This window comes from Lissotriton vulgaris, chromosome 2_1 (assembly GCF_964263255.1).
Source record: "Lissotriton vulgaris chromosome 2_1, aLisVul1.2, whole genome shotgun sequence".
Taxonomy (NCBI): domain Eukaryota; kingdom Metazoa; phylum Chordata; class Amphibia; order Caudata; family Salamandridae; genus Lissotriton; species Lissotriton vulgaris.
Window position 1 is genome coordinate 1,861,137,049 of NC_141687.1, and position 25,235 is coordinate 1,861,162,283.

The 25,235-nt window shown below is 48.3% G+C and overlaps 1 protein-coding gene across 1 annotated transcript in view; it reads right to left on the reverse strand.

The window, feature by feature from the left end:
• The window catches only part of PLEKHO2 (pleckstrin homology domain containing O2), a 169,628-nt gene extending 148,763 nt beyond the window's left edge, over positions 1-20,865 (reverse strand). Inside the window, exon 1 of the mRNA XM_086958050.1 lies at positions 20,026-20,865. Within this exon, the coding sequence (XP_086814176.1) occupies positions 20,026-20,034 (9 nt within the window). The 5' untranslated portion in view covers positions 20,035-20,865. The remainder of the gene's footprint in view (positions 1-20,025) is intronic.
• Positions 20,866-25,235: the final 4,370 nt, after the last annotated feature.

Here is a 25,235-nt window from a genome sequence, read left to right on the forward strand (position 1 = left end):
GGGTACAAAGCGCTATGTAAATGTAACTACATTATCTCTTTGTCCGTCATCTGTATTCCAATTATTGCACTGTACTGCTTGGTTACTCACCTGTAATCTTCATTACTCCGAGTCCTGGTCTTTCTGTTCCATTCCCTACGCATGAGCAGCTGTTCTGCTCCATAGTAACCTAACACTTAGCTGAGTTCAAATACTTCCCCAATATGGGGCTGCCTACCCAGCACGCATAAAGGGGGATGGACGTCACGATGGCAGCCTGTTCTTTTCTTTCTGCAGCTACAGGCCAGTTGCCTAGCGAGGTCGGGTAAGTCTGCTTTTCTTTATTACTTGTTTGGGCCTCTCCCCACACTTTTGTTTCCACTACAGTCTTCAGTTGGGGATTGTGGCATCCGCTGCTTTTGGCGCTCATGTTTTGTCTGCTGTACATGATTTGTGATTTGTACTGTTTTTTTTTTATATTAAACTGACCTTTCTGTTTTGCAGCATCCTTAGGGTCGTTGTGTTTCAATCACAATGCGCTTAGGTATGGACTCATCTGTAAGGAATGGGACGGGAAGATAGACGAAGATGTAATGCACAGTTACTCGCTGGTAATCTTCATTAGTTCGAGTCCTGGTCTAACCGTTCCATTCCTGAGCCCATCCCTTCCTCCCTGATTTCTGTTTATGGTGATTATTTTGTGTTTTCTTTTCCTTGGTGTTCTTTGGTATTCTCAGACCGCCATGGTGACGTACTTGTCTCTTTATGCATGCCGCCTAGGCAGTGCCATATTGGGGGAAGTATTTGACCTCAGCTTGGTAATACATTTCTGTGGAGCTGACGAGCTGCTCATGTGTAAAGTATGGAAAGGAAAGACCAGAACTCGGAGTAATGAATATTACAGGTGAGTAACCGATCAATGCAGTGCAATAATGGAATACAGATGTACCAGGGAGGGACAGTGCCCCTCGGTTCTAAGAAGCGAGGTGTAAGAGGAATATTTCAACCAGACAGCCGTCATCTGGCTATGAAAGTATTTCAGTCTGGACAATACATTTAATCATCAGATGTGGGAACCCGGGTTTCAGAAGTGTAATATTTTAATGCGTGCTTGCAAACTCTGAAGCATTTAAAGTGTGTGTTAGCCATCAAGTTGTTCAGAATCACAGCTTTTGAGGGTCCCTTCAGTCTGGGTGATAAACTCTTGAAGAGGCTAAGCAAAGAGGTGAGGGGTCATAGATGACGACAGACTGCCCTTCTTTTCAATCGAACATTACATCACAAGGGTTTTATTCATATATTTTACCACTTACCATATAATTTAATTTAATTGGAAGTGGTTTTAGCTAAAACATAGAAACACAAATTCTAACAGCTACTGGATTTTCAGATGGGGAAGAGAGACATCAGTATGTTTTCTGTACTGTCCATGCTATGAAAACAAGCAAAAGTTCCAATACTTCTCTTGGTTACCCATTGACTGTTTTTCGGGGAAGACATCACACCACAAACATGCCTCGTGAGATTTTCTTCAGGAAAACGTTGTGTCATGATATTGATAGCCTGCTGTCAGCCAGACTGGTTGGAGATGCCAGTCAGACACTTGGAGGTTCATGTGTGCTGTTGACATGCTAATGGAAAATCATAGTATATTTGCTCGCTCTGTACATTAACATGGGAGAGACAGATGGTGCCTATTCTAGACTCAGCACAGGGCCATAACTGGGCACAAACCATGGGGTCACGATCACTACTCCTGTTCTATTGCCATCAACGCAATGTATGCTGGGAGTTGTATTACCATACTTAAGACTGGAGCAGAGAAACTTCAAGACATAGACTCCAAAGTGAAGTGGGCTACAAGCCAGGAATGACCGAAGATGATCCTCGTGCCCAGGGGCCACTTTGTAGCATTGACAGTAATATTGGCATCTTGCCGACAAGAGCAGTGACTGGTCCAGTACCAACCAGGAGCAAGCCAGGTTTCAGATGATGTCAAACTGCTTCCAGGGCAGCCAAATGCTCTGGTGGGATGGTGGGGCAGGGCCGGTGAGTCAGATTTGACAGTCCAGAGAGCTCCTAGAAACAGGTACCTTCCTGAGTAATGTGCTTTGTAACCCTCAACACACATATGTCAGTATGTCAGTATTTAGTTCAAGTGTTCCTTGCTGGCACTGGAGTGATTTTCCACGCAGTACGAGTAAGCATGTAGACGTTTGAGAGTGGCATATGCAGAATGTGGGACCTGGCTACTTACTCCAAATTGGTATTTGTAGCTAGACGTGAGACTCAGGCGGCTGCTGTGCACGTCGATCTCTTAATAAACCTCACCAAATCTGCAGGATTGAAGAAAATATTGTTTTCACCGCAGCTTCTACTGTGAAAACATGTAGAGGCTGTGGCAGAAAATGAGATTATGCAAAGCAGAACACAACAGAGTGGAAACACTGTGTAATGAGCGAGGGAGACGGACAATGACATGTGTTGGGCCACAAAAGAAATTCACAGAGTATCTGTGGTATAATTAGTTTATTTTGAGATCCACATATAAGCCGGTATTGCGTGCACTGGAGTCTGGAGTGCCAATAATGTGTCTTGGTGATTTGTGCAGTTTGATGCAAAACATCAAGGGTACCAATGAAAATGAGGATATGGACCAGAGTGCCAGAATCAGCTGGCTGAATATCTCCCATGTCTCGAGAAAGGATGCTGAAGGTTCACTCCAGATGAGTTAGGAGATTACATTTGGAAATAGTCATGGTGATCTGGGAGATGTGAAGACTTTTAACTCACAGGAAGATGCGTGGATCTGCAGCGAAGATGAAAGCTGAATACAATCTAGTGAGGAGACTTAGCAACAAAAGGATGCAGTGGGTAGAGTTTAGTTTACAAGTATTTTGGGAGGCCAAGAAGGTGTTATCAGTGTTGCCTGCTTTCGCTTTGAGAGGGCAATGTTTTGAGGCCACAGTCACTATTAGGTATAATGTATTAAACAAAGCCTATTGGAGGGAGGTGGGCTTTAGAAAGACTAGGAAGAAAAGAGGGAAAGGAAAGTAGTTCTGGCCTGCAATGGATCTGGAAGTAGAAGACTGAATATCAGCATAACTTGTAAGAAAAGTGTGATCATTAGCACAGATCCCATGAAGGCTACTTGAAGTGTGATGAAATGTGTTGGAGGGACCAGTATTGGACTATTATTGCCCAATGTATGATCTACTAGGTGATAGATGTATGACTGTATTTCCAAATGGGTTGAAATTGGGTTTCTAACCGAGATCAACTACAAGCACAAACAAGTGAAAACAGAATTCACAGAAGTCTGCAAAGAGTACAGATTCTGTCCATAGTCAGGCAGCTTTTGCAAATTATTGAAAGTCATAAATCAGCAGCAATGCAAAGACACATGTCTTCAGAGGCACTTATGTGTCTTTTTTTAGGATTTGCCCCCTAAAGTGTTTATGTGCAAATCGTTCACAATGGTTTTACAGGGATTCTCTTTCAATGTGTTTAAATATGTTAATGCGCCAAGCACATTTTACGGAAAAGATACCTTAGAGAATTGGTATGAATTTTTTTTTTCCAAGTAGCAATTTTTTATGTGTTTTATTTTGAAAGCAAAAAGTCAACACTCCTGCTTTAATGCTTCGGCATTGAATCAGGACACATTCTTGAAGAACTATACGTAGCCAACAATTGTTACATTTTGCAAAGATATGCACAAGTTTTGTATTGGGCACCGGTCAGAATGCATCCACTGCAGGGGCCACATGTTCAAATCCTGGCAGGTTCACTCAGCCTTTCATCCATCTAAGGACGATAAAATGAGTACCGTTGGGTAACAATAAACATCTGTTATTCAGCGGCAAGATACCCAGTCAGGGATGAACGTGTGCTTTACAAATACACGTTATGTAATGTCACAGAGAAAAGTGCCCGACCTGTCCAAAGGCTAGCTCACTATTCATACCAGACCCTGGTGCACAACATGCTGCGTCCCAACCCATATGGCCTCACATCAGCCAAGGTGTGACTCGCACAAACACCATGTATTCTTGCACACACTGTGCAGGCTTGGATACCCCAGCAGGGTGTATAAGGCCTGGCCTGGCATTCACGGAGGCGCGGCCCCTCCACTCAGGCTGCCTTTGCTGTGGATGAAAGTGGTCTTTCGAGTCTGTTTGGTCGAGGGTCCCAGCAGTTTGCATCACGTGAGGCATCTTTCACAATATGTCCTCTCGCTGTAAGCGGGTGTTGAGAATCCATTTAGGGGTGTTTTAAACCCTTCACAGGTGGTTGAGCACAGAGAACCAACTAATCAGATGGCAATGCAGCTGAAGTGGTGTTTAAACTGTGTGGAAGCGTTCCCTTCGTCCCGCTGGCAGGAGATACTTCTGTACTGAAATGGAGAATGCAGACCTATCCTCGTTTTTTTTTTTTTTTGTAGAGCTCACTACAAATTGTTCTATCTTGGATAAAGTGTTTCTTCGAATACTCCTCTGGATAGTACTCACATTATCGACCAACGAAGGATGAGTGTCTATGTTGGACATGCCATTATGTGCAGGTTTACATATTGCTCCGAATAAGACCCACTTCCCGACATATCCCGCCCTCACCTTTAACCCAGCAGGGGTCGCCCTTTCTTGGAGCCCAATGGGCGGATTGGGGTACACTGTTGAGGCCAACCAGGTGGCAGCTGTGTATTCGAGTATGAAAGCTGCGTGTTTAGGAATTCATCCTTAAAGAGGCCAATGTCTGTATGGTGCAGAAGAACCACATGTGCCAGCAGGGGAAGTGGTTTGAAGACACGAGCTGCACTTGCTGGGATCATTGAAGGTCACTCGTTGAGCTCGCGGTGCTGCTGTGATTGCGTCACAAAACCCAGCTGTTTTGCAGCCGCATCATCTGGTGGTGCGTGTTTGAAGCCCTCCCGCTGCACTTGTGCACACCCTACCTGGTACCTGGGGCATCTTTCAAAGGCCTTTTAAACCAATCAAAGCTGCCCTCGCTGCATAAAACCTCCATGTTCACTTCTTCCTGCAGACACTCAAACTGCACCTTCATAATGAGAGTCTGCAAGCGTGGTCAATATTTTGTTTTGTGCAATTTACTCAAATAATTGTTAATTGATTTCAAATGTGAATTGTAATTGTGCTTACTAATTCTGTAGTATTTTGTCATTCGCCTCTGCTCTTCCAAATTAACAAGCATGGCATGGCTCTAAATTAAAGTGTCTGTTCCTAACCTTTGCACTATGTTGGCGGGACACAGGGATTCCAGCAGGTTCACACAGTGATGTTAAAAGGGCATGCTAAGACTTCTGCTGCTCACACTCCCCCGCCCTTTCTACTCTGCGGACCGAGCATGGAGCTGCTGATCACGAATCTCTCCCTGGGTTTTTGCACCAACACAGTGTAGAGATCTCAGGTCTAATCCTGTCCATGCGGAATGGCTGGTTCTGTCTCAGTGTTTATCCCTTGCAATCTAGAAATCGTCCTAGTTTAATAATGGAATAAAGAGGACTTAAAAACCCGGAATGCAAAGAGCACGTCCTGGAAGCATGAATTGCTCACTGGTGGGCTTGGAAAACATCAGATATGTAGTAAAGCCAGGGCCTTTCGTGTTAAGGTTCCAGCCCTAATTTAAATTATGTTTAATCGCATGCAGGGAAAAATCGAAAAGTAAAAAAAAACTATGCCTCCTTTCAGCGCACGCCTCGCACTGAAAGGAGGCGGGAGGGGAGAAAGGAGGGGGCCTGCGCCGGTTTCCCTTGGGGGAGTGAGCAGGAACCATCTTTAAATTACTAACAGATGGTTTTGAAAGCTCGCTCCCGCAAGGACATCGCCAAACGTGCACGCGTTGCCATTGAAAGCAATGCAACGCGTGCACGTTTTTGGGCGAAAAAGCGAACCGATTGCTAAAGGTCTCTCCTATTCAACTCATGCGCGCAGCGTAGGCGAGACCTAAAAAGGGTGTTGAGTGAGCATGTTGCAGGGAAGGGTTACCTGAGAAATATTGATAAGGATTCAGTTCTTGATAAGGGAAATTCATTCATTCATGAGTTTCCATGGCCTGAGCCCCCTTAGGGTGAGTTCATGGTATCCTCAGGCAAATTAAAAAGTGAAATGCATAAACTGTGTGATAAAGTGGATGATTTAAATGTATTTATTTATTTTGGAAAATTTGTTAAGCGCACAAATACCCGAGGGTGTCTCGGCGCTGAGTGTCCACTGAACTAGTCCATGAGTAGTTATTGCTTGAACAGCCAGGTCTTTATCTGTTTGCGGAAAGAGAGAAGGGAAGTACAAGTTTTGATATGGTGTGGAAGACTATTCCATAGTTTGGTGGTGGTCACTATAAAGGATCTGTCTCCCCAGGAGACCTTCTTAGTCCTGGGAACCTGCATAAGACCAGCTGTGGAAGATCGAAGGGATCTAACAGGTTTATAAGGGCAGAATACATCTTTTAGAAAGGCTGGGCCTTGAGCGTGGATTGCTTTATACGCAATGCATAGAGCTTTGAATTTGGTTCTTTTCTTTACTGGTAGCCAGTGAAGCTGTTCAATTGTGCCAGATATGGAAGTATACTTGGGGGTTGCTGTGATCAGTCTGGCCGCAGCATTCTGTACCAATTGCAGCTTTTTTAGGACTCCTTCCTGAGCATTGACTAAAAGGGCATTGCAATTTTCTATGCGAGACATGACCAGTGCGCTGACCAGGGTTTTTGCCATATTCATGGGGAGATAGGGTAGAAGTTTTTTAATCATTCTCATGGTGTAGAATGAGGAAGATACTACCGCATTAACGTGGTGCATGAAAGTGAGTTTGGTATCCAGTAAAACTCCGAGATTTCTTGCCTTGGTCACTGGGGGGGGGGGGGGGGGGGGGGGGGCCAGGGCATCCGGCCACCAAGTGGGAGACCAGGCAGGGGAGAGATTACCAAACATCATCACCTCCGTTTTATTGGAGTTCAGCTTCAAACAATTTGTTGACATCCAATTACTTATTGCTAACATCTCCAGATTAAAATTGGAAGCCACTTCATCTCCATTTTTGTTAATGGCTAAGACAATCTGGGTGTCATCAGCGTAGGATGTCACCGCCAGGTGATGGATTTTTATGATCCTCGCCAAGTCCGACACATAGATATTGAATAGTGTTGGACTTAGCGAGGATCCCTGGGGGACACCACAAGGGAGAGTAAAAGGAGGTGAATTGAAATTGCCGAAGGCGACTGACTGTACTCGATCAGTGAGGAAAGAGGCGATAAGGTCCTTAGCAGCACCTGTAATCCCTGCCGTTGTGACACGGTCGATCAAGATGGAGTGATCGACCGTGTCAAAAGCTGCTGACAGGTCCAGCAGAATAAGCACTGCTGATCCTCCACCATCAAGAGTCATCCTAATTTCCTCTGTAGCTTTAATGAGCGCAGTCTCCGTCCCGTGTCCCTTCCGGAAGCCAAATTGGGTGTTAAAAAGACAGTTGTTTTGGCCTATAAATTCTGAGATTTGGCTGTTCATGATCTTTTCCACAATTTTGGCGGGAAGCGGGAGGCAGGCTATTGGGCGATAATTGGCGACTACCGAAGGGTCTAAGGAACTTTTCTTAATGAGAGGTTTGATGGTCGCTTTCTTCCAAATGGAAGGAAAGGTTGTGGACGAAAACATGACATTAAACATTTCTGAGAGTTTTGGACCTATAATGTCTGAAAAGTTTTTGAGAATGGAAGGGGGGCATGGGTCTTCCGGCGATCCGGAGTTCGTGGTACATATGAAATGGGATACCAGTTCTGAAGGAACCTGGGTGAATTCCTGGAAAAAGCCGGAGGGGCCTGAGTGAGGAGGGTTGGAGCCTGCCCAGGAAAGGGGCCTATAGTCATTAGGAGTGGAAGAAGGGTGTCCAATGCTGGTTGAGTGGGCCTTGAATTGGGTAAAGATATCTGTAACTTTCTTTTGGAAGTGATTCGCCAAGGAGTTACATAGCTCTTGAGTGGCTGTGATCGGAGTGGTCGCTGTTTGTCCAGAGAGACGCGTCACTACCTGAAAAAGTTGTTTAGTCGAGTCCTGTGCAAGATTGATTTGGTTACTATAGAATTTACTTTTTTCCATGATAATTTGTTGCTTGTAATTAGACATCATGACTTTGTAGAGGGATTTTTGATCTGGGTCGTAGTCACGTCTCCATCTGCGTTCCTGTCGTCTGCACTTTTGTTTTTCTTGTCTAAGAGCATCATTGTACCAGGGTGAAGATTTAAAAGCCCTGTTGGTGGATTGTTTCTTTAGAGGAACTGTCAAATTGACAGTGTTTTGTATCCAGTTAGTATAATTGTTAGCTCCTAATTCAGGGTCATTCACAAAGGGTGGCAAGGAGGTTAATAGTGATGACTGAGAAGCGGGAATGTCAATGCTTTTCCACGCTCTAAATGAATTGGTGGGTGAGGGAGTATTAGCTAGGGGGGGAGTATGCCAAGGCGGACCTTAGCATACAGGATAGCTGGTTATGTGGTTGTTCCAAAGATGCTGAGTGCACGTATTTGTGTAATAGGAGGTATGGTATTATATTTTGCCTTAAGTTGGCAGGGTATACCCAGATGTGGGTCCCTTTATCATTTTGCCACTGGATTCAAGGTAGCCTGTTTGATGAGGGGTGTTACCTCGAAACCAGTCTAAGGATGTTTGGTTCCGGTTCAGGGAAGACCTGGTTAGGCAGTTTGGGCTGGACTGTTCCCATGAGGCACAGGGACAAGGCTGATTTGCATATAGCTGGGTCTGAACTAGGGTGGCGAAATGAGCTAAAGAACCATGATGGATTCAATCCAGATCTGTGACTGGGGGTGAGTGTCTAAAAAGTTTCAGTGCTTCGTCCATTATCTCCTTGTGTTTACTTTATTTTTGGTGATTATCTCTCAATAAAGGTTGTAAAGGACTGCAAGCACAGTAAGTGTACTGAGTGAGAGGTGTGTAGGGAACAGTAACCTGCAGAAACTGTGAATTCTAATCTTTATGACTGGCTGTGATAAAGTTACAAATTTGATTCTATGGTGGCTGGACGTTTGGAAATAAATACGGAAAAGAGACGAATTTTGTTGATAGCAATAATCAGTGGAAAGGTTACAAAGAGGAAATTCTTAGGAACAAGGTATTGGTGTACATGAAGTGGTCAACGGCAGGTTGCAAGCAGTTTGTAAAATTGAATTGTTCTAGTTTGGGACCCGGTGGTAGTGGGTGATGTCTATCTTAGAGCAGGTGGTAAATGTAAGAGCTGGGAGACAATAGGGGATGGAGGAAGAGAGATGTTTAAGAGGGAAAAGTGCTCAGGCGGGAGTTGGGGGGGGGCATTTCGCACTCCCCTCCTGCTGCAGAAAGAGGTCGGGCGGGGACAGAGGATTGTCTGCTATTGTAGCTGAATCCTTAAGTAATTTTATCGGCTGATTTTTCTTGCCGCTACAGTCAGGTTCACTGTTCCCACACCCATAAATCTGGGTGCAGGAACACCCGAGCAACTGTGATGGGGCGGAGCGGAATTCCACATGAGAATTCTGCTCCGCCTGACTTGTAATCGGACCCAATGTGAACACTGAGAGATGTTATTCCTCTAAGGCAAGAGAAATTGTAATGTTCCTGAATGAACCTTCCTCGGTTCGCTCGTGATTCTTACCAACCCTATGGAACATGTGTATAGTGTTTTTCTTTGTACTGTTGCTGGTATGCTTACGTTTACTGGAACACATCTCATTTCCAGCAAGATCAATACCATCATTAGACCATTCAAGCACTGTACTATAAAGGAATGTTTATAATTATTATTACTGGATTCGTTGTGTGTTTGTAATAAGAGAAGAAGATATTGTATGCCTATAAGGCGCCTTGGAGTGGTGCTTCAGAGTTCCATGCAGCATCTTGCAGGAAGGAGTAAGGGGGCTCTTCTGGTCAACAGCAAAGCCGGCTAGCCTGGGTGGACCAGGCCCAGGTTGGTGTGTACATGTACTTTCAACACTGCATCTTTGTGACTCGGGATGGTTAATACAACAAGACGAATCTTCCCTTCCCTGGAGTATCCTCAGCAACTACAGTTCATTCTCGCCCACAGCTTGTACAGTGAAGTCTTCTTACTACTCCAAGCATCCAAAACACCGCAGCAAGACTGCTACTACACCTCTGTCCGTGAGAATGCATGACATTGGCGCAACAGGCACCAATGGTTGCTGGTAGCTAGACACTTTGTATAGAAGGGATCGGACTCCTGAGGCGGAAGCCGGGAGTATTGTTATTCTTAAACTTATTTGTGTGATTTGTTTTTAACCTCACTTGTGACCACCCTCACCTTGGGACACTCACCCCAGCTCCCCTGATTACTTTGCTCCACGCAGCCGATTAAGGCGCTGCCACGGGATTGCCGCCATTGTCAGGGAAGCCCTCGGCCCAGGCCACGGCCACTGCCGCCGGGCCACGCCTCCCCCCCACTATATAAATCGCGCCCTATTCCCAGCGCGTCTCAGAAGGGATCGGACTTCTGAGGTGGAAGCCGGGGGTGTTGTTATTTTTAAACTTATTTGTGTGATTTGTTTTTAACCTCACTTGTGACCACCCTCGCCTTGGGACACTCACCCCTGCTCCCCTGATTAATTTGCTCCCCGCAGCCGATTAAGGCGCTGCCGTGGGATTGCCGCCATTGTCAGGGAAGCCCTCGGCCCAGGCCACGCCCACTGCTGCTCGGCCACGCCCCCCCCACTATATAAATTGCCCCCTATTCTCAGCGCGTCTTAGAAGGGATCGGACTCCTGAAGCGGAAGCCGGGAGTGTTGTTATTTTTAAACTTATTTGTGTGATTTGTTTTTAACTACACTTGTGACCACCATCGCCTTGGGACACTCACCCCTGCTCCCCTGATTACTTTGCTCCGCGCAGCCGATTAAGGCGCTGCCGCGGGATTGCTGCCATTGTCAGAGAAGCCTTCGGCCCAGGCCACGCCCACTGCCGCTCGGCCACGCCCCCCTCTGCTCTCCCTTTAACGATGTGCTTACCACGGCCGTGCAGCGGGCGCGCCGCCTGCGTGCCAAAGGCAAGCCCATCTGCGCCCGTCCGCGCCAGGCCGGGCCCCGGGGCCATCAACCTTGCCCAGCCCCCCACTTACTCGCTCAACCAACTTCTGGCCTGCCACGGTGACTGGCCTATCAGCCCTTTCACCCTGGCCCGGATCAACTCCCTTGATATTGATCAACCTGAAGCCACCAACTGCTCATACCCACACCCTGACCCCCGCACGGTGCTGTCAAGTCCAGCCCCTTCACCCTCCCACTCCCAGCACTTGGAAGGCCTCCCTTCCACGGCCTCAGTTTTCCTCCTCAATACCCGGTCTAAGGTCAAGCACCAATTAGAGCTCTTTGACCTCCTCGAGACCACCAAACCTGAGATCTTATTTCTCACGGAAACCTGGTACCACGGCGCTTCCCTACCCGACATCCTTACTTCCCTTCCGGAGCCCTACTACATCCTCCGCGCCAACCGCCCTGAGGGGAAGACCGGCGGTGGTGTGGCAATGATAGTACAATCTAACTTCCAATTCCAGCCCATTGCCCACCAGCCTATTCCTTCCGTTGACCTTCTGATAGTACACTCCACTAATCTCGCGATCCCACTCACTCTTGTGCTTCTTTATCGTCCCCCTCAACCTATGCCCCATTTCATTCCAGCCATACAGGATCTATTGGCTACTTTTGTGGTTAACAATGCTGCTGTTCTCCTATTGGGTGATTTCAACTTTTGGCCGGGTGATCCACATGAAGATACCATGTCCAAAGATTTCTCCGACACTCTCCATTGCCTGAACTTTACCCCTCACATCTTCTCCCCCACCCACACTCACGGTCACATTCTTGACCAAGTTTGGTCTACCAACCTCTCAATCTCGCCGGCCTCGATATCCCCTTGTGTTTGGTCTGACCACTCCCTGATTACCTTTTCCACTCCCCTGGGGAAGATCAATACCCCTCCTCTCCCCAAAAATATCTTTGCTCGCAACTGGAATAGGGTGGATCTTACCGCCTTAGGCCATTCCCTAGCCTCTTCCGCTCCCACCCTGGCAGAAATGCCCCCGCCCTAACAGGCAGGAAACTACCATTGATAACTGGCTCTTAGAAGCTTGCAATCTAGTTGCACCTCTCAGACGGGTTAGAACACACCGCCTCCATGACGCCAACCGTTGGTTCTCTGACACCCTGAAAACCCAAAAACTGGCACTCCGGCAGGCCGAGCGCCATTGGCGCTGCAGTTACTGCCCGGATCTCAAGACTCATTACCTGACTCTCCTTCGGGCCTACAAAAAGGCTATACTCACAGCCAAGTTAGAACACTTCCCTGAGAAAATCCATCGGGCAGCCAATAAACCCAAGGAGATCTTCACGATTGTGAATGAGCGTGCTGCTTCCGACAGAGTTGTGCCCAGACCCATCCCCTCCCAATCCCTCTGCAACACTCTTATTGACTTCTTTATCGAGAAGATCACCACTATAAAGCAGAACATCCCCCTGGCACCTCCCTCCTTCTTTTGCCCTGCCTTACCCCCACCTGCTTCCTCCTTTGACCAGTTTCCGCAATCTCCGAAGAGGCCTTCTGCTCCCTGCTGGGAAAGGTCAAAACAGGCTCCCCTGCTGATGCCTGCCCGGCTCACATCCTAAGGGAAATCTTTTCCCACTGTTCAGCCTACCCTCTGACTCTGCTCAACGCCTCCATCTCCCTAGGCACCGTACCTGACGCGTTCAAATCAGCTACGGTTATTCCTAGCATAAAGAAACCCGGCGCCGACCCCACCATCCCCTCCAACTTTAGACCCATTTCACTCCTTCCACTCCTAGGTAAGATCTTGGAGAGCCACATCACCTCCTCACTTTCCAACTACATTGAGACACATCACCTTCTAACAAACCACCAGGCCGGCTTTAGGCCGGCTCACTCCACGGAATCTGTTATTCTTTCGGTAGTCAATGAGCTCAGATGTAGCGCCGACTCCAACTCCCCCCAGGCCCTAGTCCTCCTCGATCTCTCTGCTGCCTTTGACAAGGTCGACCACTCCATCCTTCTCGACCGTGTCAGGGGCGCCGGCATTCGAGGGTAGGCTCTGGCCTGGCTCACCTCCTTTTTAGCAGACCGCTCTCAGGCTGTTCGTCTGGAGGGCTTTATGGCCCCTACTCGCTCGGTCTCCTGTGGAGTCCCCCAGGGCTCCTCACTTTCCACCCTCCTGTTTAACCTCTGCATACACCCACTCATCGTTGCTTTACAGGGCATGGAGGTCACGGCGTTCAATTACGCCGATGACCTCCACCTTATTTTTAACCTCACCCCCTCTTCTGATTCTATCTCCACGGTCCACTCCATTCTTACCTTCATCTACAACTGGATGAACCTCAACCAACTAAAATTGAACCCCGATAAAAGGGAGCTTGTTCTTATCGGTGGTCCCTCTAATCCTTGGTCCTCCGCTTTCTGGCCCCCCATCTTTGGTTCTCCCCCGTCTCCCTCTGCCTCTGTGAAAACCCTGGGTATTACAGTAAGCCAAGATCTCTCTCTGCGACCTCAAATCAGCTCGGTGGTCTCCTCTTGCTTTCGGTCCCTGAGAACCATCCGCAAAGTCGTGCGCTACTTCTCAGCCGAAGCCCTCAAAATCATCACTCTGGCAATGATTCTATCTCGCCTAGATTACGGCAATGCCCTCCATGTGGGCATCCCTGCCTATGAGTGCCGGCGCCTACAGCTCATCCAGAATCAAGCGGCGCGCCTCATCTACAGGCTCCCCAAATCCAGCCACACCACCACCCTGCTCAAGACCCTCCATTGGCTCCCCATCAGGAAAGCTCACTTTTCAAGATGGGCTGCCTGACTTTCATGTCCCTAGCTGGCACTGCCCCTGCATTCATCAGATCTAAAATCACTGCCTATACTCCAACCAGAAATATCCGTTCCTCCACCCAGTCCCTTCTCCAGGTCCCCCGCTTCAGCAAAAAGAAATCGGGTGGCTCCAGGTTCTCGACACTCGCTCCACTCTTCTGGAATGACCTTCCCTTAGCTATCAGATCTACTCCCTCTTACCTTGACTTTCGGGCAGCTTTGAAAACCCATCTCTTTTCTTCCGCCTACTCCTCTTAACACCTACTCCTCTTAACACCTCTCCCCTCTTTCCCTCAGTTTCAGGTTCCTTCTACAGCGCCAAGAAACCGCCTGGTAGTAGAGCGCTTTACAAAACCCTTCACCTTCAACTTCAACTTCAAGGCACTTTGCATCCATCGTCCATGGAGCCACCCAGGGAAAGGCCTGAGGGTCCTGCAAGCAGATTTCTAATGGCACTCCCAGAACAGGACACTACTCTCAAAACTCTCAAAACTCGCACCTCAGCTCAGCATTCCTTCGTACAGGAAATAGGACACTGGCAGGACAGAATTTTCAGTAAAGGTGTCGAAACTCAAACATCTGGTCAGCTGATATGAATTATGCAAGAACATCTGGAAAACAGGAAGGAAGTAAAAACATAGCCGTTCTCAAGATGAAGACACAGAACTGACCTGGCACATTGGCATCAACAGATGAGGAACAAACTCCTCTCAAGAGTGACCTTAATGTCACAGGAACACCAGAGCTGACTACACCACAGCCGGTCTGTAATCAGGCTGCACAACAATCACACTATCTCGGAGGCCCGTTTAAAATGGTGCTTGCCCCACTAGTTGTTACCAGTACAGACCAGACTGGGGCTTTACTCTCTAGCTCAGGTTTGGATCTGTAGAACGACCACAACATGCACTTGGCATCTAAATCCCATAGGATAAAATTATAATGACAAGCAACCACCATCAAGCCACCTAAAACGATGCCATTCAAAAAGAAGAGGTCAGACAACCAATGCAAAAAGAGATCTGACGCTCACCTCTGCCATCTTGGAGGTTCAATTCCAGCAGGTTCCTCGCTGTATTCACTATTGAAAACCCTGCAGCACTAAAAAATATTTAAGAATTATAAGAACTCATAAGGGATGCCTGGGAGATAGTCCATTGAGGTGGATTTCTCTCTCATCTCTCTCTAGACCCTACAAGAGTGTCCTCACTGCTGCACCCAGCACAGGGTGTGATGCTAAATCTTCGGTAGACACCACAAACTGAACATGGGACCACATAGTACACGGCATCAGCCAGCTGCTATAATACAGAGTGCGCCATAGCTCATACTCATCTTCCCTCCATCACAGGCGCTATAAAATCCCCGCCCTGGTCACCCACCTGCAAACCACATTGGCCCACAGCAAATTAGACACCCTTCCAACCAAGCACTCACCACCCCTATGAAGTGCTATACGGATGCAATTGCAATTACCAAAACATTTACATACGGCTCGAATCCATTAACACTGCATACAGAATATGTGTATGTTGACACATTCTGCTGAAATCTTTAAGATGTCGGCTTACATTTTTTTTCTGTGGCCCCCGCACAATGATTTTAGACATTTCACTACCCAGAAGAAGCAGCATTAGAGACTTTATAGGGTGACTGAAGAGTCAGGAGTAGGCATGGAGTTAAGTCACACCTCCTAACAGAAAAAGCTTTGTGAATTCGGCCCTTAAAGAGATCCAGAGAAGGCTGACAACATATACACAAAGGATAAATAAGGCCAACAGATTTGTCAATCTACCGTGTGGATTTTAGGAATAATTCCGCAGGGTGCGTTTCATTGGGTGAGGCTGAACCAGTTACTCCTTTCAGGGAACGGATGAGCGGGAGTATGAGCAGCTATCCGTGTGGTATGTACTGCTATCCATGTGGTATGTACTGCTATCCATGTGGTATGTACTGTTATCCATGTGGTATGCACTGTTATCCATGTGGTATGTACTGCTATCCATGTGGTATGCACAGCTATCCATGTGGTATGCACAGCTATCCATATGTACATCTTCTTTGGGAAGGTTTGTAGGGAAACAGAGGGAGGTGTTTGACTCATTAAAATGCAGTGGGGTCAGAGTTGAGGACATTTGAGGATTCAGCGGGGTCTGCGTTGAGGCTGTATGCATACACTTCAGGAGGAATACAGTGCTTTAAATACATCCAGTGTTTTTTACAACCATTTTTAATCAAACATTTTAATAGGCTCGTCTGGAACAACTGTATTTTTTTTATTTAACATACACACAAAAATCAAGTTCAGCAAACCTTCGGAAAAGTAGTGGGTACATTTATACTCATGTCTAAGTAAATATACTTAGAATCGTACAAATATCAGGAAGCTCCTTTGCAACATATTAAATCAAGGCTCTCTATGCACACAAAGTCAGGAGCAGTTTTTTTTTTTGTGGTTGTTTGTTTTTTTGAGGCTTGCACCTCGTCAGTACCCCAAAGGTACTTCTGAGATGGCGAGTGAGGAGGTAGGTGCACTGAGAGTGCTCTTGTGGTGCAGGGTGAGGAGGGGCTCCTCTGATGTGCAGGGTGAGTAGGGCCAGTACCCCATGGGGTACCTCTGATGTGCAGGGTGAGTAGGGCCAGTACCCCATGGGGTACCTCTGATGTTCAGGGTGAGTAGGGCCAGTACCCCATAGGGTACCTCTGATGTGGAGGGTGAGTAGGGCCAGCACCCCTGTGGTACCTCTGATGTACCTCTGCATCTACGATCTACCGGACATTTGCAGTGCCTTATTGTGAGGTGCCCACCCGACGACAACAACCCGGGAGGTAGGGTCGCTGGCTGCTCGCTGATTCCTAGCGGAGCCTCCCGCTAACATATCTGGGCGGGGGGCGCACAACTGGCCCCTAGTGCTGCGGCGGCTCCCCATGCACCACCCTCCTTGCAACTTGCCTGGACCTAAGATGGCGGCCGCCAGTGACCGCAGAGCGAAGATAGGCACCACGCGGGGCCTGCTCTTAACCTGCCTGGGCAGCGCCCCATGGCCAACGCGTGACCACACCAACACCTTCACCACCTTGCGCACTCTCATGCCCACCGAGTCGGATGACCGCAGGCTCTCCAAGACGGCGATGCGCCTACGGCTGGCCTCCAACTTCATCTCCCACCTGGGCTCCCACCTTCTTTCCTGGACTTCTTGACTTTTGTTCTGTCCTGACCGACACCTTGCTGCTGTTTTCGGACAGTTTTCTCTGGACTCTAGCCCTCCTCCCACTCCCTCGTCCTTAACCCTTTTCCCTGTGGATGATCCTCAAATGTTTCTTCCCTTCTGCTTCCCCTTCTCTCCATACCCTTGCATCACTCCCACCCTCCCTTTGTGCTGTGACTGCATCCACACTTATGGAACTCTGCTCTTTGACTTATTGTAATAACTCTAATCAATGGTATTTGCTTTAGACCTTGCACCATAGACCATTCCTATGCGACTCTTAGAGTATATCCAGTCATATCCCCTCACTATGTATATAGAGATAACTCTAATCACTAGTGTATGCAGTAGACCTTTGTACTCTCTACCATTCCTATGTGACCCTTAGAGTATATCCAGTCATATCCCTTCCGATGTATATAGAGATAACTCTAATGACTAGTCTCCTATGTGACTTTTAGAGTATATCCATGTGTATCCCTTCCCTATGTATATAGAGATAACTCTAACGACTAGTCGCCAATGTGACTGTTAGAGTATATCCATGTGTATCCCTTCCCTATGTATATAGAGATAACTCTAATCACTAGAACATGCCGTAGTCCGCTTTGCTCTCTACCATTCCTATGTGACTTTTAGAGTATATCCAGTCTTACCCCTTCCCTATGTATATAGAGATAACTCTAATCACTAGTTTATGCAGGAGTCCGCTGTGCTCTGTACCATTCCTATGTGACTCTTAGAGTATATCCATGTGTTTCCCCTCCCTAAGTAGATAGAGATATCACTAGTATATGCCTAGAATTTATCCATTTGTATCTCCTCCTTGTGTGACTTTATCTCTTGTACATTTACAATTTTTTCTGTTTGTACCTTTTTTTATAACGTATGTAATCCTAAATCCGTATGTTTTCAACTGGTTCTTATGTAAGTCAAAAAAATTGCATTTTTCTTTTTGTCCGCTTGTAACCTTCAGTCCTTATGTTTGAAACTGGGTCCTATGTAAAGCGCTCTGACACCTTCGGGTAAAGTTTGCGCTATATAAAATCGCATAAATAAAATAAATAAATAAATAAGTAGGGCCAGTACCCCATAGGGTACCTCTGATGTGGAGGGTGAGTAGGGCCAGCACCCCTGGGGTACCTCTGATGTGGAGGGTGAGTAGGGCCAGCACCCCTGGGGTACCTCTGATGTGGAGGGTGAGTAGGGCCAGTACCCCTGGGGTACCTCTGATGTGGAGGGTGAGTAGGGCCAGTACCCCTGGGGTACCTCTGGTGTGGAGTCTGAGTAGGGCCAGCACCTCTGGGGTACCTCTGATGTGGAGGGTGAGTAGGGCCAGCACCCCATGGGGTACCTCTGATGTGGAGTCTGAGTAGGGCCAGCACCCCTGGGGTACCTCTGATGTGGAGTCTGAGTAGGGCCAGCACCCCTGGGGTACCTCTGATGTGGAGGGTGAGTAGGGCCAGCACCCCTGGGGTACCTCTGATGTGGAGGGTGAGTAGGGCCAGCACCCATGGAGTACCTCTGATGTGCAGGGTGAGTAGGGCCAGTACCCCATGGGGTCCCATGGGGTTCCTCTGATGTGGAGGGTGAGTAGGGCCAGCACCCCTGGGGTACCTCTGATGTGGAGGGTGAGTAGGGCCAGCACCCATGGAGAACCTCTGATGTGCAGGGTGAGTAGGGCCAGTACCCCATGGGGTCCCATGGGGTTCCTCTGATGTGGAGGGTGAGTTGGGCCAGCACCCCTGGGGTACGTCTGATGTGGAGGGTGAGTAGGGCCAGCACCCCTGGGGTACTTCTGATGTGGAGGGTGAGTAGGGCCAGCACCCCATGGGGTACCTCTGATGTGGAGTCTGAGTAGGGCCAGCACCCCTGGGGTACCTCTGATGTGGAGGGTAAGTAGGGCCAGCACCCCTGGGGTACCTCTGATGTGGAGGGTGAGTAGGGCCAGCACCCAAGGAGTACCTCTGATGTGCAGGGTGAGTAGGGCCAGTACCCCATGGGGTCCCATGGGGTTCCTCTGATGTGGAGGGTGAGTTGGGCCAGCACCCTTGGGGTACTTCTGATGTGGAGGGTGAGTAGGGCCAGTACCCCATGGGGTCCCATGGGGTTCCTCTGATGTGGAGGGTGAGTTGGGCCAGCACCCCTGGGGTACGTCTGATGTGGAGGGTGAGTAGGGCCAGCACCCCTGGGGTACTTCTGATGTGGAGGGTGAGTAGGGCCAGCACTCCTGGGGTACCTCTGATGTGGAGGGTGGCTAAGACCAGGAACCTGGAGATACTTCTGAGGTAGAGAGTGAGGAGGGCCAGTGTGGGTGAGTAGGGTCAGGACCGTGGGGGTGTCTTTCATGTGGGGATGAATAGCGTCAGTAAGTACCCTAAGGCCGAGAGTGGGGAGAGCCAGCCCGGTGCGCAGAGCCCGTACACTGATCCTCGCGCCTCTACACTTGAGCTGGACATGACGCTGTGGTGGAGGAGGGGGCCTGGTATAGTCAGCTACACCTGGCTGGTTAGTAAGGTAACACAAGCATCATTGGGGTTTAATGGCTCCTCACAAACCAGGACCAGGTGCTACTGCACCTGCTGCATTATTGAAAGGTCCACCTCTCGCGCCAGAGCTGTCCTTGTGGTGGGTGGATAGCGCTGGCCCTGTGCTGTGGTGCAAAGGCACTGAACGGAGCTCCCCTGGCAGGCAGCGGAGGGGAGCAGGCGTGTAGACTGCCCTAGAGAGTGACGAGGCCAGGGCAGTACGTCGGGGGTCTCTCGGTGGAGGAGGGGCTCAGGGTCAGCACACTGGATGCCCAAGGTATGGCGAAGGGGTGCAGGGTCAGCACACTGCAGGCCCTCTCTGCTGGACGTTCTTTTACTACCATAACATCTCTCCCTGCCTCAGCCCAACTCTCAAAAGTGTTCAAAGGGCCGGGCAGGAAATAGAAACAGCAGCCCCAGTACTCACATCCTCCATGGTCCTGCGATCAGATCTCACTCGTCCAGGCTCGCAGATCTCACTGGCCCGGGTTTGCCGATCTCACTGGTGCAGCGCTGCGGGTCTCATCCCTCCAGGGCGGCGGATCTCACTTCTATAGAGATGCGGCTATCACCGATCCGCGGCTGCAGATGTAACCCTTCCAGCGCTGCAGACCTCTCTCGCTCTCTCTCCCTCTCTCGCCGTGGGCTGCAGACCTCACTCACCCGCCGGGGCGGTCGATCTCACCCTTTTTGAACCGCTGGCCAATCCAGATCACAACCTCTACGGACTTCAGATCCAAAGCGGCGGCAGTTCTCACCCACCGAGACTGCCGATCTCACCCTTCCAGGGCTGAAGATCTCGCTGTCTGGTCCACAGCTGCAAAGCCCATGGCCCGAGCAGCTTCCACCGTCTGCCACACAGGGGTGCAGACGTATCGCCACTGGGCTTCGGCTCTCAGAGGTCGGGGGCGTCGGCTCTCCGGGGCTTCAGCTCTCAGCCATCCCTGGCTTCAGCTCCGCTGCTCGTGGCCTCGGATCCGCTATTCCGCTGCAGAGCCTCCGCCAGTGTCAATAGTGACGCTCGCTGGAGGCTCCAGCATCTGCCGGGCGTCTCCCTGCTGCTCCAGCGACCGCTGTCTGTGCCGAGCTCTCTCTCAGGCGCCCGTCTCCGCTGTCAGTCCGGACCCTCCTCTCCCTCTCTGCCCGAGCCCGCTCCCTCCGCACAGAGCCGCAGTTCCTCTTGGCCGGAGCCCCTCGCTCTACAGCTGCATCGACTGTAAACTTTTGCAGAGCAGAAAAAAAGTTGGGTTTCCGGTTGCTTGAGGCTGAGTCTGCGAGCAGTCTGGGACCTTCAGGCGCGGACAGTGGTGCGCTGGGGCGAGGCGGGCCACCCACGCGGTGGAGGGGCAGTGACACTGCTGGCCAGAAATACCCCGTGGGGACGGGCAGTGGCGTACAGAGAGAGGAGTGAGCGAGAGGCTGTGGTGGCCAGGGAGGGACACTGGGGGGAGGGACACCGGTGGATAAAGAAACATATGGAACGACCCTACATGAAGGCATCGACAGGGGTGGATAGAGGACTCCACAGGGGGACGCAGGGAGACAACGCTACTTGTGTGTACAGAGATAACGGTGGACATGGGGAGGTGTCAGAACAAGGGCAGGAGCGGAGAGAGCTACATGGAGGCAGGGACAAATTTGGATACAGAAACACAGGGGAACGGACACCCGTAGACAAAGGTACTTGTGAGGGAGTTAGGTCCCTGGAGGACACTGAGACGTTTAAGAGGCTGGACACTATTGGCCAGAGATGTACAGTGGGGCAGAGACACCAGTGGATGGAGAGATGTATGAGACAGACCTGCATGGAGGCAGGGTGGGGGAGGCATGTAGAAAGTGTTCTTGTGTGGGAACCGAGACCCGGCGGATATTGAGACATATTAGAGACAGGGACAATTGTAGAAACAGAAATCCATGGTGGACGCCAGTAGATAAAGCTACTTGTGTGGACAGAGATAATGGTGTAGACGGCGTTGGGACAGAAAAGTCCATGAATCACATCAAAGGCACTTGGGTAATCAAAGAGGACACTTATTATGGTCCTGGGTCAATTGCCGGTATCCAATAGATATCGATATGTCACCTCACCCACTTCTTGTGGCATGCTTCATCATAGGTGACCTATACACACCAAGGTAGGTAGGTACCACCCTGAATGACCCCAACTGAACTAATTCAAATATACAACGCAAAGTGTCAAAGTGTAGCTGTATATGGAGCTGGTGTTTGGGGCTATGTATCAGTGGATACCTTACAGAGGATAGAAAACAAAATCGTTTGTTACTTGCTGGCTGTTCCGAAATGTTCCCCAGCGTTTGCATGTCTTACTGAATTGGGCATGGATTACATTGCTGATCACATTAAAATGCAGCCAATTTTATTGTGGCATCGTGTTTGGACCACGGAACAATGTATTCTAACACAGGGACTATTGACAGATTGTTTAGGCCTTGATAACTGGTCAGATATTCCGTGGCTGTCCTTTGTACATAACTTTTTTAAAGATATGGATCTTTCTATTTATTTCACTGAACCCTCTGTTTTAACTTCTATCTCAAGAAAGTCCTTTAGGACGCTCTGTTTGTCACACTTAAGAGAATTACGAATAGCTAAAGAAATGCACAAAGTATCTAGTCGACACATTGTAACAATCCAAAGTACTCAGGGCATCCAACCATACCTCACTTTTTGTCTGACCAGCTATGAAAAATATTTATTGACTCGATTCAGGCTCAACATATTTTTTCGATTAGTTACATTTCCAAAGAGTCAAGATTGGTCAAACTCAATTATTCGATGTCCCTGTGATGGTATCTCTGAAAAGACTACTATTCATGTATTACTGTTTTGTAATTTTTACAAATTACCACGCAAGCGTTGGCTCATTCCATTGCTACGATCACAGGGCTTGCGTAGATGCCGCCCTGCACTCTTGGCTTTACAATACCTTGATTCAGTATCGAACGCAAAAAGCATAGCAATGTACCTTAAAAACTGTTTGAAAATCCGTAGCAATCTCGATCAATCGTAGATTCTCTGTGGTACAACATCAGACGGCCCAAAATTGAAGTGTGCACTGTATTCTTGCCTGGAACTGTTCAAACCCCTTATAAATATATAAATTTCTATGTTAGAATTTTAAACCTAAATTTTACTTGTTAAATTATAGCTATGTAAAGACTTTATTCTGGTCATGTAATTCATTATTTAATAATATTTTTAAATCTATTTTAATAATTGTGTACGAAATTGTTTGTTGATGCTGCTTTTATGATTTTAATCTGTTTTAAAATCGAATAAAGCTTTTACTACTACTACGACTTGACCAATATCCGGGAGCTCAGATAAAAATGACTGAATAATTTGCTGGGATCCATGTAAATGTAACATTAGGGTATACCCCAGTGGGAATTTCCCTTTATTAGGGGAGTACCCCAGATGTGGTTAAAAGGGATATCACATGGATTGTTGATGGAATTTAATGAGCCATCTATCCATGTATGTCTTGCCTATATGTTTCTGCCATTTCTCATCCCATACAGGTCAATGGCCTTTTTCAGGGCTATGATGGTGATGGTGTCCCGGCCTAAATTCAACTCATTCCGTCAACACATTAAGGAATGCAAATAGAAAGCTACAATCTTTGACCTGTTTGGTTGTATCATGGGTAACTTACTATGGTTTTTTTTGCAAGAAGGACTACACCGGGGCTTGTCCCTGTAGTCACACACATGTCAAGGCTCAGGAGCCATAATCAGCCTACTGGTCCCTCGTCCAGACGTGGGACAGGTAGGTTGGTTACTGCTCCCTACCCTTGATAAGTGTATGACTGCAGGGCGTGGAACTGGTAGTTTGGCTATGGCTCCCTACCCTTGACGAGTGTGTGACTAAAGGGCAGAGCCCCTCGCCTTGTCCTTGATGCAAAAGAAACCCACAGTAAGGGTCTCGTAATAAAACCAAATAGATCAGAGAATGCCATGTGCTATTTGCATAATTTAATGTGTTGTGCAGAATGAGTGGACCTGCTCTCTCCTACTGATCACTATACGGTATGCTGGCACCAACGTGCTCATGCTTCTTGATTCCTGGTGAAAGCAGTAACTTTCCACCAGTGTGAGGATAAAGCCTTGGGCGCTCCTCCGGGTCCAATAAGAGCGTAATCTGTGAGACAGGCCTATGTCATGGCGCACACGCATGATCCATATTTGCCTATGACAACAAAAATCAGCATTAGGGATCCAGACAATAGTATAGTTGGGCACTCAGAGCAGGGGGGTCCATCTCTATGCAGAGGACTTTTCCATACCAATATGCGTGCATGGATGTATGTTTGCCTGTGCAAAGTTACAACACATAAGAGACAGCGTAGGTGGTTGCCTAAGTTTGCTACAGTGTATGTGTGCCCAGGAAGAGGTGCAATACTTTGGAGATCGTACATGTGTGCGCAGGGGTATGTGTGCGATTTTGAAGAGCACAATACACAGAAGACCCAGGGCTTGCTGGAAGAGCAGGGAGAGGTAGATGTCTTCCCCAGACAGATTTGCACATTGCTGCATTCCTGAGATTTGGTGTGACACACATTGAAGGAAGGAAGAGTCCGGCTCTTCCTTGCACTTCAATAGGAGGTTTGTGAATCTGAAAAGAGATCTCTAGTCAAAGGAACCAGGGCACTTTGAGGAAGGAGATAGGGCTGATAAGAGAATCATACTGAGTAGGGCTGGGCCCTCTGGTAACCTTTTGAAGTACATATCACTGAGGTTGACATCCATGTGTGAACTTCTAGTCACTCCCTTGGCTGTGCTTGGGTCTATCAAGATTGGAGACTGTCCTACTCTGATAGACTTCTCTCTGGAGGAAGAGCGCAACAATGGAGTGGGCACTTCAAAATGAGCAACCCCCAGGACACAAACTTCAAATACAGAGACACAAGTGTGTCTAGAAATGGATTATAAAAATGGGAGTCTGAGACTCCCAAATTGCCAAACTGAAGTTGCACGGATGTATGACGTTACAACGCATACTTTTACAACGCCTACCTTTACAACGCGGTTTTTACCACGCATACCATTACAACGCATAATGCTTTTAGGCGCTGGAAAGTGAATAGTTTAATTTACTATTCCAACTCCAGTCCCCGTGGATAGTAGGGAAGGTTATTGGATAGTAAATTAACCTATTGCCTATCCTAGAGCACCCCCCAGAGCAATGCGTTGTAATAGTTTGCGTGGTAAAAGTTGCGTTGTAATGGTAGGTCGTTGTAAAAGTTTCGTTGTAAAGGTTGTATACCCAGTTGCACATCAGCGTGGAAGATTTGAGCACTGGCTCTACCCGTTGTGACCAAGACTGGGGATTAAAGGCATGCCAATTTTCCATGCTGGTGAAGAAGCATCACCCAGAGGGATCACAAACACTTGCTTGGAGCCTGTAGCACCAGCTTTGACCTTACTCAAGACCAACTGGCCCTGGGAGGCCAAGAAGATCACTTGGAGGAAGCGAAGTCCAGGTGGGATCCAATTGTATGGATTCTGGGAGAAAAAGGTGAGATTCTGGTCTGTTGGGACTACCACACTGATCGGGCTGCCAGCTGATGTGCCAAAGTCCCCGGCCCCTTGCCAAGTGGGGCCCTCGGTAAAGTAT